Consider the following 13,747-nt stretch of genomic DNA (forward strand, 5'->3'; position numbering starts at 1 on the left):
TCTGAGGTTTGGATGTTAGCTATAATACCCTCTGTTTCAAATTCATCTAACAGTTTTCCCATGGGCACTCTGCATCACAAAAATTCCCCACCAGGCCAAACGCCATAATTGCACAAGACTCTTACCAGATAGGCTCTCCAGAAGGACTGAATGATCAGCGCTGCCTCTCCTTCTGTCAGCAGGAGGGAGAGTGGCATTGCCGGCCGTGGGCTGAAAAGCAATAAAATGGTCATATGCCCCTGAGAATCCATCCTTCAGTCTCAGCAAGGCCTTTGACAACATAATGGCCTCTCTGATTAAGTGCCTCATCCATTTCCATTCTTAGAAAGCAACAATGCCATTTTTGATAGAAAAGTTTAAGCTGGGTTAGCGTGTTTTGTTTTAAAATCGAAGATGGATTTTGTTTTGTTTTGCTTTTAACCAGCAAAATCTTAAATCACTATTAACCTGCTCTGCTTTGAAAGGCTCAGGTTGCTAAAGCTGCATGTTACTCCTAAAGGTGCCACATACATAAGGCTGTGTAGACACAAAACAAGAGACACAGCAAGGGCGACTTTTAAATACTGCCTTATGACTGACACTTAATAAAGGGCTCTTTTTCCAACTTCCTATGGACGGGAAATGAAAACAAAATATTGGCATTTATCTCTGATAAATTGTGTGCACATTACAATTTAATGTGGCTTAAATTCAAGCATATTTTTTAAAAAGAATGTTTCATTTATTTAAAACATTTTTAAAAATTTTTATTTACTTTTTGAGAGAGAGAGAGAGCAAGCATGAGTGGAGGAGGGGCAGAGAGAGAGGGAGACAGAATCTGAAGCAGGCTCCAGGCTCTGAGCTGTCAGCACAGTGCCCGACGTGGGGCTCGAACTCACGGACTGTGAGATCATGACCTGAGCTGAAGTCGGACGCTCAACCAACTGAGCCACCCAGGCACCCCCAGCATATTTTTAAGTTAAGTTCTGCTACTACATCTTAATAGGCAATAAAATATGTCAAGTGCTGGGTCAGTTGATACTGTTTGCTCTTTTTGGATTGTGCAGATTATGATGGGATTTTTGATCACAGATACTACATTTAAAAATCACGGCTAAATGCTCTTTTCTTTTCTTTTCCCTACAAGTTTCATAGAGATACTAACTCCTGACAAGATCTTATGAGTATGACTTAATTCTGGTTCCTTATGTTTCTCTAAAGCACAGCTACCGCTGAAAAGTCAAGTTAAGTCTTTTTAGATATAGTACAAACAAATGAACTTCTGGAAGTATGTGGGTCATAGAGGCTGATCTCAAGGCAAGAACCCTGGAAACGACTTTGCAAGTGAGGGGTTCTTAAGTGCCCTGGCCTCAGAGCTCTCCCTAATAACAACCATCATTTGAATTTATACTAACTCCCATTGTGTAGAGAGGTTGACTAAGCTACCCAAGGTCATACAGCTTGTAGGTGGCCTAGTAGGGATCTGAGCCCAGACCCATCTGATCCCAAAGCCCAGGCTGCCCTCACAATGCTCTGCTAACACCAGACCTCAACTGAGCAAACACACGCAGATGCCCAGCTTGGCACAGAATGCAAAGCATTATCAGGCAATAATGCGTGATTCTCCAGGATGTGTGGTTTTATTTCCCCCTAAACTCTTACTTAAAAACAACAACAACAACCCACCCTTCATACAGTATATTTGTTTGAATGAACATGTGTGCTTTGAATTATTCCAGAATCGAAGAAATCAAAGCCAGGAAGAACCTTGAGAGTATTAAGACCATTTCTAGGGAGCACAGTGTTGTTGCCAGGTTCTGGGTCTTGGGCTGGGCAGGTCCTTTTGAAGAGACCAAGTCAAGGACAGTCTTCTACTTCTTTGGAGAGATAATTACACCCTCAAAATGACAGAAACCTTTCCCTAACGTCCTGTTTCCATTTTCACTTGCATGATGTGGTGGCTTTTTTTATTTTTTATTTTTTTTTTTGGTTCTGTTTTTGTTTTTCACTTCTTCTTACCTAATATCTGGCTTTCTGGGCTGCAATGGAGCATTCATATTTTGCTGGAGGCTTGCCACCGGAGACACATCGGCTCCCTGCTTTCCACATCAAATGTCTCTACTCATCCACTGTCCTTATTCTTTAAGTCTCAGTTGTGTGACACCAACAAATCACATCCCTGAAGCAATTCTCCTTCACTAGTTAAAAATCAATGGCTTCTAGAGAGACCTTGGGGTTTCTAAGGAGACCTTGGTGTGTTGGCAATGGATTTATGAGACTAATATTATCATGCATTAATACTAGCTGATATTTACTGAGAGCTTTCTGGACTTCCTTCCTATCAGCCTGGCTCCTTGTGCTCCAGCCATGGTGGCCCTTTTCATCTCTTCAAAAGTGCCCTTCCACCCATGGTCTTTGCAGACCCTGCCTTTCCTCTGCCTCCAATATCCTCCTATCTGCAGCCGTATGGCTGTGCAGGTTGCTGCTTAAGGACACCCAGCAGATGGGCCAGAGGGCACTGAAACCCAGCCCATGCTCTGCCTGCTAAGCCATGCTCATGGCCTGGGGTCACATCTGCCCTGGGGTAGGAGTACCTTTTCCTAACTTGCTCAAAATCTAAGGTTGGGGGTGAGAGGGCTGACACTCCTCCTGGTTCACTCTTAACTCTTTCTTCTGATCTCCATTCCAGTGTTATGGAAAGGTGTTTTTTGTTTAGGTTAGGACCCAGTGGAGCTCTGTGTAATTTTCCTTCCTAGTCCTTGGCCTAATTCAGAGATAGAAATCTGTGTGGTTATCTAATTAATGCCCTAATCCTCAGCCGGACTGCAGGCTCCAGGAGGGCAGAGACCAGGCCCGTGTCTGTGCCTCTTGGCAGTCCCAGCACTTAGGAATTATTCCAGAACCAGAGAAGTCAAAGCCAGGGAGAACTGACATTTCTAGTGGGTAGTTGATAAATGTTTGTGGAAGGAGCTCTCTGCCTGGCACAGTGTCCTAAGCACTTTCCATACATTATTTCATTAAATCCTCACAATCTTAGCAAGGATAATAAATAAAAGTAATATTAGCTGTGGTTATCCTTCTTTTAGAACAAAGAAACTGAGGCACAGAGGTGTGAAGTGACTCATTCAAGGTCACAGACCATTTCCTGCTGAGAATCTTTTGGCCCAGGAAGCACAGGGAGTGGCCTAAAAGGGGAAGAGAAGACAGCTCAGAAGGTCACTGATGTGGAATTCAGGGTCTCGCAGCTGTGCGTGTTTAATAGAAGAAAACAAGGTCATTTGCCTAGAAGAAAAAACTGGGGAGGGAGAAAAAAGCCGTAATCATAGAAGATGCCCTCTTCATTAATTCTTACAGTAATAACTTGGCAGGTATTCATTTGTCTGATGCTCCACAGGGAAATCCGATGTCAGGACAGCAGAACAAAGTGGAGTTTGTCACTTGTATCGGAGGGGAGATTTGATGGCGCCTTTCTGTTCGGCTGCAATTTCCCTGCCTTAAGTATGTTTTTCTCTACTGATGTCATGAAATCCTCAAAGTAACAGTATTCCTGTTTTGGAATAGCAGTAGGAAAGGAGACCTGCAAATCTGGGGACAACAGGCTGGGCCAGCCCAACAAAGGGCTTTCACCAGTAATGAAACCTCGAACCACTTTGCATGACAATGAATCTCCAAAAAGCAAAATGAGATTTCTAATAGGCCTTTAAGCAGTAATATGAGGCCACCTTTAGTGACATCCTTGCTTTCATGGCTAAATAATGGGGTGCTGTCTAGTTCCCAAACCAAGAATAAGTATGAGAGAGCCAAATGAAAAGGACTTAATCTTCTGAGTGTAGTCCCTGGGAATTATCAATCATTTCAGCAGGCCAGCGTGAAGGGATAGAAGCCATGTCAGGCCCTTTTCTCTCTTTTGGAATCAGTGCAACTGGCTTCAGGTCAAATAAAAATAGAGATCGAGTAGAGGCAGCTTCTCATCATTGGGGAACTGGGAAGGGGGAGGAGGTGCCATGTCAATCACAGGAGAAGGCAGGCAGGCTCCCTCCTCAAGGGCTTACATGGGACATAACCCAGAGCAGACAGGTTTGCATGTTTCAACGGGCAAAACAGTATCACTGAGTATGTTTCCAAAACTTGTCTTACTGGTCATGCTCATTTGTCATGTCTTTTTCCTTTTTTCTTAAATGTGAATCAAATATATTTGAACATAGGAATCGATGCTATAATTCTGAGAAAGAACAAGCATTTATTTTTCTGATTCTGTGTGTATGCATAAACACACACACAATTCTTTCCCCCTTTTTGGGTGCTAAGTAAAAGATTTGCAGGACCTAAAAGAGATACAGCACGATTTCAAAATATACAAGGGACTCTGAAAAGTTCATCTTTGTTAATTTCTACATCCAGTTCTAAAACAAGAAGGACCATCCTAAAGTGGCACTTAAACAAAATAAAGCAGAAAGCAGAAAAGCTTGCTTTATATTGAAACTTGAATCTTGGAATCCAAATTCTATCCACTTTTCATTAGGTAAGAGACTAAGTTGTTTTCTTGGAACATGAAAGCACAACCCTGATGCCAAGCCATTTACAAAATGACACAGGCCCTAAATCAATCATCATTTATAAAGCCCTTCTAGGGCCTAAGTATTTAATAACAACTACCCATCCTATCCAGCAAAAGAGATTATCCAGTCCCTGCCCAGCCTTAACTGGTTTCCCAAACATTCTGTGTTAGAGGCATCATCAGTCTTGAGTAATAAATTTCAAATATTTGGAAGAAGTACAACAAAGGTTATGTGGAATGACGCACCCAGATATATGGTGACCAGCCATTAGGATGGAATCTCATAGGATTTCCTGTGATGTCAGGAACAACTCTGAAAATCAGTAGCATAGAGCCAGCTGCATTACTCTCTAGTGGCCTTAAAGTGCATTCAGAAACCATGGTTACTAGGATGTGATCTGGCTTCTGCCCCTCACTAATCACCCTGAGAGACCGACAAGCAGGTATTACCCTGGCATCAAGGTGAATCACTCTCCTAAGTTAAACGCAGAATCGACTCCCATCTTACCAGCCCCATCACTGGACGTCGCATATGGGTCTAGCCAACAGAGCTCACCTAAGAATGAGACAAGGCCAGGTGCCCACCCTGTAAAGTATAACCGTGTTGAAAGTCAGGGCTGTGATACTTGATGCGTTTTGATAAACGGGTCCAGGTTGCCGTGTTGTTTAGTCTCTTTGTAACAGATTACATGTTTTCTTTAACATGACTCAACGAAAACCTGAGGGAGACCTGCCTCCTTCCCAATCTCCCTTTTCCCCCTCCAGAGAGTGAGCCTGAGCAAGGGTGGGTGTATCAGAAGCGCAGACCACCTCCCTCTTCACGGCTTCCAAATCTCTGGCAGGGGATCTTAACTTGGTTTGTGTCATGGATCCCTTTTTACACTGGCAGTTTGGATTTCTTTTCTAAATAACATATATTTTTTTTAATTTGAAAGAGAGAGAGGGAGAGAGTACACAAGTGACGAGGGCAAGGAGGCAGGCAGAGGGAGGTGCGAGAATCTCAAGCAGGCTCCAAACTCTGACATGGGGCTCACTCCAACGACCCTGGGATCATGACCTGAGCTGAAACCAAGAGTCGGACACTCAAGTTACTGAGCCATCCAGGCACATCGCCACCCCCCCCCCCAAATAATACTTTTTTAAAATATGAAAGTAAATATATAAGATTTCAAAGCAAACTAATTATACTGGAATACAGTTTTCAAAATACTAAAAAAAAAAAGACCAAAAACAGGTGGTGGGTCGCCTGGGTGGCTCAGTTAAGTGTCCAACTCTTGATTTTGGCTCAGGTCATGATCTTGCAGTTCCTGAGTTCCAGGCCCTAATGGGCTCTGCACTGATGGCATGGAGCCTGCTTGGGATTCTCTCTCTCAGCCCCTTCCCTGCTTATGTGTGCGCATGTGCTCTCTCTCTCTCTCTCAAAATAAATAAAGAACAAAACAAAACCAGGAGGTGACGTAATAACATATGTGTTTCTAGAGTATGCAGTAAATAGGAAGAGCTAATGGCATGTCAATTAACTTCTGTAATTTAGAAGAAGTGACATGTGTAAACGATATTTCAAGACCATTGCAACTACTGTATCGGGATGTGAAAAAATCTGATCACTATTAGTGACCAAGACATAGGTACCATGGGCTCTTCTGAAGCTCGTTGCCCATGCTCATAATTAAAAGTGAGGCTAAATTTCAGTTAAAGGGTAATGAAAATAGAGAGGCAATGTGTCCACCTTCCAAGTTCAGGGACCCCCGAGTCATTGACAGCATGGCTGGAGCTAGGGAAAGGGGAGAAGACGAGGTTTACATCCAGGATGAGACTGAGAACTAAAGATTTAAAACTAAACAGGATGAATTCAAACAGTGAAATGAGACCATCTAAAAACAAAGAGTGACCAGGAAGTTAGGGAATTCGGCCAAAAAGTTATTTAAATGGCTGCCTCCCAGACAGAAGGGAGACCCACCATGATACAGCGGGTCAGTTAGTGGGGAAAAAATAAAAAGAAAGCTTCATATTTTTACTCCCCAGAACTTGGGATTTATCCATAAAGCCGTTAAATTTTCAAAACAGAACTCTAATTTCTGCCACTCCATTTCAGTAACTGGCTCCTCATTCAGCCAGTTGCTCAGGCCTGAAATCTCCAAGCCATGTTTGACTTCTCTCTCACCACACATTCAATCCATCAACAAGTCTTGGTTCCAACATCAAAATATCTCAAATACAACCTCTTCGTGCCTCCTGAACTCTGAGCTGCCATTATCTCCTGCCTACAGTAGCCTCCCCACTAACCACTTGTATTGTTAGAGGTGACTGAAGTCAACTTCCCCGCTAGCCACCAGAGTAATCTTCTTATTTATTTATTTTTAAATGTGTACTTATTTATTTTTTTGGGGGGGGAGAGGCAGAGAGAGAGAGAGAGAGAGAGAGAGAGAGAGAGAATCCCAAGCAGGCTCCACGCTGCCAGCACAGAGCTGGACCTGGGCTGGATCTCACAAACCATGAGATCATGACCTGAGCAGAAATCAAGAGTCGGACCTGAACCCCAAATGAACAACCCAAGTGCCCCCATAGTGATCTTTTGTAAAAGATAAATCAGATTCCCTCGATCTTCTCCTAAAAACCCTCTGATAGTTTCCTATCACACTCAGAGGAAAAAAGTTAATCTTTACCATGGTACCCAAAGGCCCACCCAACCTGGGCACAACCTAGCCCACTGTTCTGGCTTCACTGTCCACCCGGCTTTGGCCTCCCTCATCTCCTCGTCTCACTAGCCAAGTCTGTTCCCTCTCTCAAGGGCCTTCAGAGTGGCTGTGCTCTCCACCTGGAACACTCCTCCTTCTGATCTTTGTAAGGTTGGCTTACAGACCCCTGTGCAAATGTTTCATGTTTAAAGACGTGCACCTTCCCTGGCTTCTCTAAACACCAACAGCTCTCACCCCAGCCCTGGGATGCTCTATCCACTTACGCTGCTTCATTTTTCCTCAGAGCACTTGGGTCTTCTTTACATTATGCAATATGCTTATCTGTTAGCTTAGTTATTGATTGTCTTTATACTAAAATGTAAACTCTATGGGGGCCAAGACTTTCTCTTGTTCTCCACTCTATCTACGGTACCGAGAAAAGTATCTGGAAAAGAGTAGGCATTCAGTAAGTGTTTTTGAATGAATGCATATTATTATAGATAAGAAAACAGAGAACTTTCTTTAATGTCAGGATTTATCAGTGGCGGAGCAGATATTTGGTCTTTCTCTTGCTTGGTTACTCTGCCCTCCACGTTTCATACTACTAAAGTAGTGACTGCCATTCTCCTCAGATTAAGGACACAATAAAAGCGATCATTCTTTGGAGACCTCCTATGAGCCCTCGGCAATGGATGTCTTTAATTTTCATCTGCTCAACAGACCCTGCCCCTTCTTGTGGTATCTATCAGCCCTCAGATTTTGCTTTGACAGTTCCACCTCCCTGTGCTGGGGGGTGGGGAACGTGGGTCACAGCACCACACCCTCCAGTAACCGAGGGGTGTACCTGACAGCCAAGCTTAGCCAAACAGATGTGGTTTCCCTAGAACGTGAATCTTGAGTGGACCGGCAGAGACTATAGTATTCTTCCCAGCACTGTTGTCTAGAAAACATGGGTCTATGATTCCTGGATCACCACACCTGCTTTCTAAGGCCAGGTCCTTGCCTTTTCCTTCACGTTTGTGAGTAATCTTTTTTTTCTTTCAGTATATACCCTTTTCCTTAAGTAGCCTTTAAATTTCTGTTGCTTGTGACAATTTCTCTGATACCATCTTAGACCTCACGGCAACCCTGCAATGTCATCCCCAAGTAACAGGAGAGAGGAGCACGGCTGGTGAACGGATTATTTCCAGGTTGCCCGACTGTGGCAGGCTATATAACAGTTCCCCAAGATGTCCTCATTCAATCCCCAGACTCTTGAATGGATACGTCCCCTTATATGGCAAAAGGGACTTTGTAGAAGGAAAGGATTTTGAGATTATCCCAGATTATCTAGGTGGGCCAATGATGTAGTCCCAAGGATCTTTGTGACAGGGATGCAGCCGCAGATGGCACCACAGGAGTAGCTGTGATGATGGACACCAGAGGTCAGAGTGAGGCAAAGAAGGGGCCACGGGCCCTCCAGAGTACAGGCAGCCTCCAGAAACCAGAGAAGGCGAGAAAACAAATTCTCCTCTAGAGGCTCTGGAAGGAATTGGTTTTACACTTCTAGCCCCGAGAACTGTAAGAGACGATACCTGTGTTGTTTTGAGCCATCAGTTTTGTAGTAATTTATTAAGCAGCTATGGGAAACTAATACCCCAACTAATAAATGGCAGAGCTCAGGCTGGAACCCATGCTGCCTCCAACAGGCTCTCTGGGCTTGTTACCAAAGAGTCATCTAGAAACAACAGGAAGAAAGGAAGGAAGCAGGACTGTGTGCCGCAGAGAAAAGGGCTACCCACATGCCAAACCTCCAGCGAGAAAGAAGCACATAGCGGATTTATGCATCCCAGTGTGTCCTGAATTCAGGAAACAGCTCTCCTTCCTTCCTATTTGAAGACAAATGCTAATATAAAGAGCAAAGTTGATTTATTATCCTCATGAGGCTCCTAGCCTCTGAAGTTACCCATCTATAAGACAAAATTAAAAGATTTTTTTCCTTTCAACAGGACACGACAGCAAATTTACTGCCATGCCACCTTTTAATTATGATCCTTAGTGCAACATGCATGCTGTTTCCTGTGCCATTTAGAAGGCACGAACATTTTCCTTCAGATTATTAACCTTCTTGCAAACAGACCATCATACGAATGGCTGGTGCTTGTCCTCAAATGGCACGGTGACACTTTTGTTTTCACCTCAGCTTTTGGTCATAAGATACCTTTCATCGACATGAAAGTATTGTAGATTTTTTCTTTTTCTTTTTTTGTCCACGGGCTGAAATTTGCTGAAAAGACATTTCACCCAAAGCAAGCTTTTCTAAAACACAATCTTTGTTTCATTGAAGGTCTCAGCTTTAATGATGTCTTTCATGAGCCTTCTCCCCTGAGACATGGGACCAGATACACAGCAGGGCACTTTTGTTCCTTGTGCTTGTGTAGTGATTTCTTTTTGCAAATGCATCTGACCAATTCCTTTTGGTCAAAATAAAAGTGAAACTTTTTTTGTTCTCAATATGATAGCAAATAATTTCCTTGTTTCCAATTGGCTGGTTGAGTCACGACTCTATAACAAAAAAGAGGATGATGCCAGATTCATAAATAGGAGGAAAGGCATCAGAAGATATGATGTAACCCACCACTGTTGAAAGGTAGGGAAGAAAACACCCTCATTAAACTCTCATGGGAGCATGTAGCACATTGTGTTATTGGTCCCAGTTATTACTCTTCTCCCTGGAAAAAAAGAATTGTATATCTCTGCTCTGCCATATGCCTTGCAGTCTCTGCCGGGGGTGGTGTCAACCTCCCTATAGCACTGCTATTTGGCTTGGCCATGGACTTGTATCGGCCAATGAAACGTGAGCAGAAGTAAGGTTTGCCACTGCATAGATGGGCCATTGCCCTTCTCTCTCTGCCTGAGAGGGAGGGAGGGGGCTGTTCCTTCAGCCCGGGTCCCAGAATGAAAAGGGACATGGAGCTGAGCCAAAAGTGATATGCAGCTAACATAAAAAAGGGGGAAGAAGAAACATTTGACATTGTAAGGCGCTGAGATTTGAGGGTTGTTTAGCAACAGAACCTAGACAAAGCTAAGTTGGAATACTGGAGGCTAGTTGGGGCAATACCATGTCAGAGCACGAATCAGGACTCTTTCATTTGCAAGTAATAGAAACCTACCTCAGGGCACCTGGGTCACACAGTCAGTTAAGTGTCCAACTCTTGATTTCGGCTTAGGTCATGATCTCATGGTTCGTGGGTTCTAGCCCTGCATCAGGCTCTTCACTGACAGCAGAGAGCCTGCTTGGGATTCTCTCTCTCTCTCTCTCTCTCTCTGCCCCTCCCCCACTTGTGTGTGCTCTCTCTCAAACATAATAAAATAAGATAGATAAAACTTAAAAAGAAAGAAACTTAACTCAAACTGGCTTAAGCAAAAAAAAATAATTAAAAAAAAAAAAAAGGATTAACTAAGAGGGAAGGGATAGAGTCAGCTTTAGGCATGGCCAGATAGAGAGGCCCAAAACAATGCCATAGAAACTCAGGCTCCGGCCACCTCTCAGTTCCACTATTATCTCAGGCACAACCTCTTTAGGTGCTTGCCCTCAGCAGCTCAAGGCTTATAACTTCAAAGCTCCAAGTCTAGAGGAAAAGAGAGAGTCTAAAGTAAGTCTAAAGGAAAAGAGCTTCCTGGTTGCTTCCTAAAAAAATCTTGGGGTTATCGGTGACTCAAACAATTTGGGAGCAAGTATAGTAGCCAGGGGGATTCAATGGTCTGACTGGCCGGGCCTGGGTCACATCCCCAACCCAGAGCCAGAGGGGGAATCAGCTCACTGTCCACATGGACTGAGAACAGGAGAAACGTGATCCTCTCAGTGTCACATGGAGTTCTGTACCCAGAGGAGGAAGAGGAAATCAATGCAGGGTGGGGAAAAACATAAATGTCTACCACAGGAAGCAAGAAATGGAATAAAAAGAAGTAGAATAGAGGTGCCTGGGTGGCTCAGTCGGTTAAGTGTCTGACTCTTGATTTCGGCTCCGGTCATGATCTCATGGTTTGTGAGATCGAGCCACGCATCAGGCTCTGCTAATAGCACAGAGTCCGCTTGGGATTCCCTCTCTCTCACTTTCTTTTTGCCCCTCCCCACTCTCTGTCTATGTCTCTCAGATAAACTTTAAAAATTTTTTTGAAAAGTAGAATAAATACCCTTTAGTTTTGTAATTGTTTTTAATTCTTAAAGTAACTCTGTAGACAATATGAAAGCTACAAAATAATTTAGAAGACAAAATAAAAGCCGTGTTCCTGACTTTGGAGTGAAACATCCTTTTGAAAGATTTTTACGTATAGAGTTATTTAATTCTATGATTATCCTTGATTTTAAACATTTCCTTTTCACTGTATAGTTTATTTAACAAATATGTTTATTTTCTTTGTGATAAATCTTAGTTATCTTCATAAACCTAAGAAAAATATTTTTTAATGTTTATTTATTTATTTTGAGGTGGGCAGGGGCAGAGAGAGGAGAGAAAGAGAATCTCAAGCAGGCTTTGTGTGGTCAGCACAGATCCTGACATGGGGCTCGAACCCATGAACTGTGACATCATGATCTGAGCTGAAACCAAGAGTCAGGCGCTTAACTGTCTGAGCCACACAGGTTTCCCATACCTAAGAAAAAAATTTAAGGGTTGTCAATGTCTATATAAAATAGCTACAAAAAATGCAGTTACTTGGGAAAAAAGTTATGGAAAAGAAATGGGTAACTGAGAACGCATGGACAGAGTGAAGAGTATGCTAAATTATGGGGAACCTGTAGGAGAAGGGCCTGTCATTTATGTGAAAAGCGATCGGCAGCCATCCGTGACAAATGATCCCAACCTACCAGCTGTGATCTGACAATATAATGACATCACACAACAAAGACAGCTGGGCTTGGTAGAATTTGTCTTACCAAGAACGTTAAAATAAAGCCAAACTCACATTTTAGATGGTTCCCCTGGCTGGTAGATAGGATTCTCTGAGGCAATAAATGCTAACACACACATAATATAAAGAGGAGTTCTATCTTCTACCACAGCTGTACTCTGAAATCAGCACATAAGATGAAAATCACATCTAGTCAAAATTTCCCCTTCACGGCATCCTTCAATCAATGTCACATAGCCAGTGTTCTCCCTGTCTTAGCACTGATCACTCTAAGTAGCAAGTGATCTAAGAGGCAGGTTCTTAAAGGCATGGACTCAGGAGCCAGGTTGCCTGGGTTCAATCCTGTCCTGTTGTTTGCTAGCTTCTGACCTTGGGCAGGTAAGTCATCTCTGCGCCTCAGTTTTTTCTCTGAAATATGGCTGTCACTGGGACAGCCAGTACTCGTGGAATATCCAGTGTCCCTTAAGGATCTCAGCCTCCCTTGCAGTTGGTTTGGAGTCAGGCTCTGTCAGGAGACGGGAGAAGGTTAAGAACATTCTAGGCTGAGAAGGTTTAGAACTAAAATGCCTCTTCCACTCTTTTCTTCCTTTGCTTTAGTGACCTCAAAAATCATTATGTTCCAGATAGCTATAAATAAAAGGGCTGTCTAAACTGTGTCAGTCTTTGTATGAGCAAGAAGTAAACTGTTACTGAGTATTTCAGTATTGTTTATGATTGCAACTCAGTCTAAAATAGCCTGACTACTACAATGGGGACAATAACATTTCCTACTCTGTAGGGTTGTCATACAAGTTAAATTAGGTTAATATTTATCAACTGTTCAGAATAGTACCCGAGTACATACTATATAAATGCTTGGTTGGCAGGTAGTTATGTGGGTAGGCAGACATACAAACAGAAGCATGTAGTTGTCTTATGAGCTGCCCATGTTATGAAGGGCACATAACACTGGGAACAACTAAGGAAAGAGCTGAGTCATGTGCCCTATTTATGCTTTTGCCTATAGAGTGGAATGGCAAGGGGGAACAGCTTGGTTTTTTAAAAATCTTATTTCTCTCTCTTTCCCCCAAAGGCATGTCATTGAACTAGTATAAATTAGGGGCGCCTGGGTGGCGCAGTCGGTTAAGCGTCCGACTTCAGCCAGGTCACGATCTCGTGGTCCGTGAGTTCGAGCCCCGCGTCGGGCTCTGGGCTGATGGCTCAGAGCCTGGAGCCTGTTTCCAATTCTGTGTCTCCCTCTCTCTCTGCCCCTCCCCCGTTCATGCTCTGTCTCTCTGTCCTAAAAATAAATAAACGTTAAATTAAGTACATGCATTTTGTAATCCAACTATACACAAAGACTATCCATGAAGACAGGTACCATGTTTCTCTGTGTTATATTTCCATGGTACAAAGTACCCAATAAATGGTAGCCAACCAGCTTATGAATACATCTGTGCTCTATAATTTTAGAGCACATTTGAGCATTCAATAAACATCAGCTAAATAAATGAACAAATAAATAACTACTTTTAAATAGCTGGAACATACCTATTCATAAACATATCAGTACTGGAAAAATAGTATCCCCTTAATGGTTGGCACTAGAATTCCTCTTAGGTAAGAAACTAGCTTTGTTTACTTGAAAGACCATTTTACA

At 43.0% G+C, this 13,747-nt stretch overlaps 1 protein-coding gene across 6 annotated transcripts in view; it reads right to left on the bottom strand.

Annotated features, from left to right (window-relative positions):
- IQCK (IQ motif containing K) overlaps positions 1 to 13,747 on the bottom strand; it is a 126,313-nt gene that overhangs the window by 70,907 nt on the left and 41,659 nt on the right. For 4 of the 6 annotated variants that reach the window (XM_040458900.1, XM_040458905.1, XM_040458902.1 and 1 more), the window contains one exon: positions 126 to 210. The exons of the other annotated variants lie outside the window; for them this stretch is intronic. In XM_040458900.1, coding sequence (XP_040314834.1) covers positions 126 to 210 — 85 coding nt within the window. The remainder of the gene's footprint in view (positions 1 to 125; positions 211 to 13,747) is intronic. 6 annotated transcript variants of the gene reach the window in all.

Source organism: Herpailurus yagouaroundi, unplaced genomic scaffold, assembly GCF_014898765.1.
Source record: "Herpailurus yagouaroundi ecotype Mexico unplaced genomic scaffold, PumYag 222, whole genome shotgun sequence".
Lineage (NCBI taxonomy): Eukaryota > Metazoa > Chordata > Mammalia > Carnivora > Felidae > Herpailurus > Herpailurus yagouaroundi.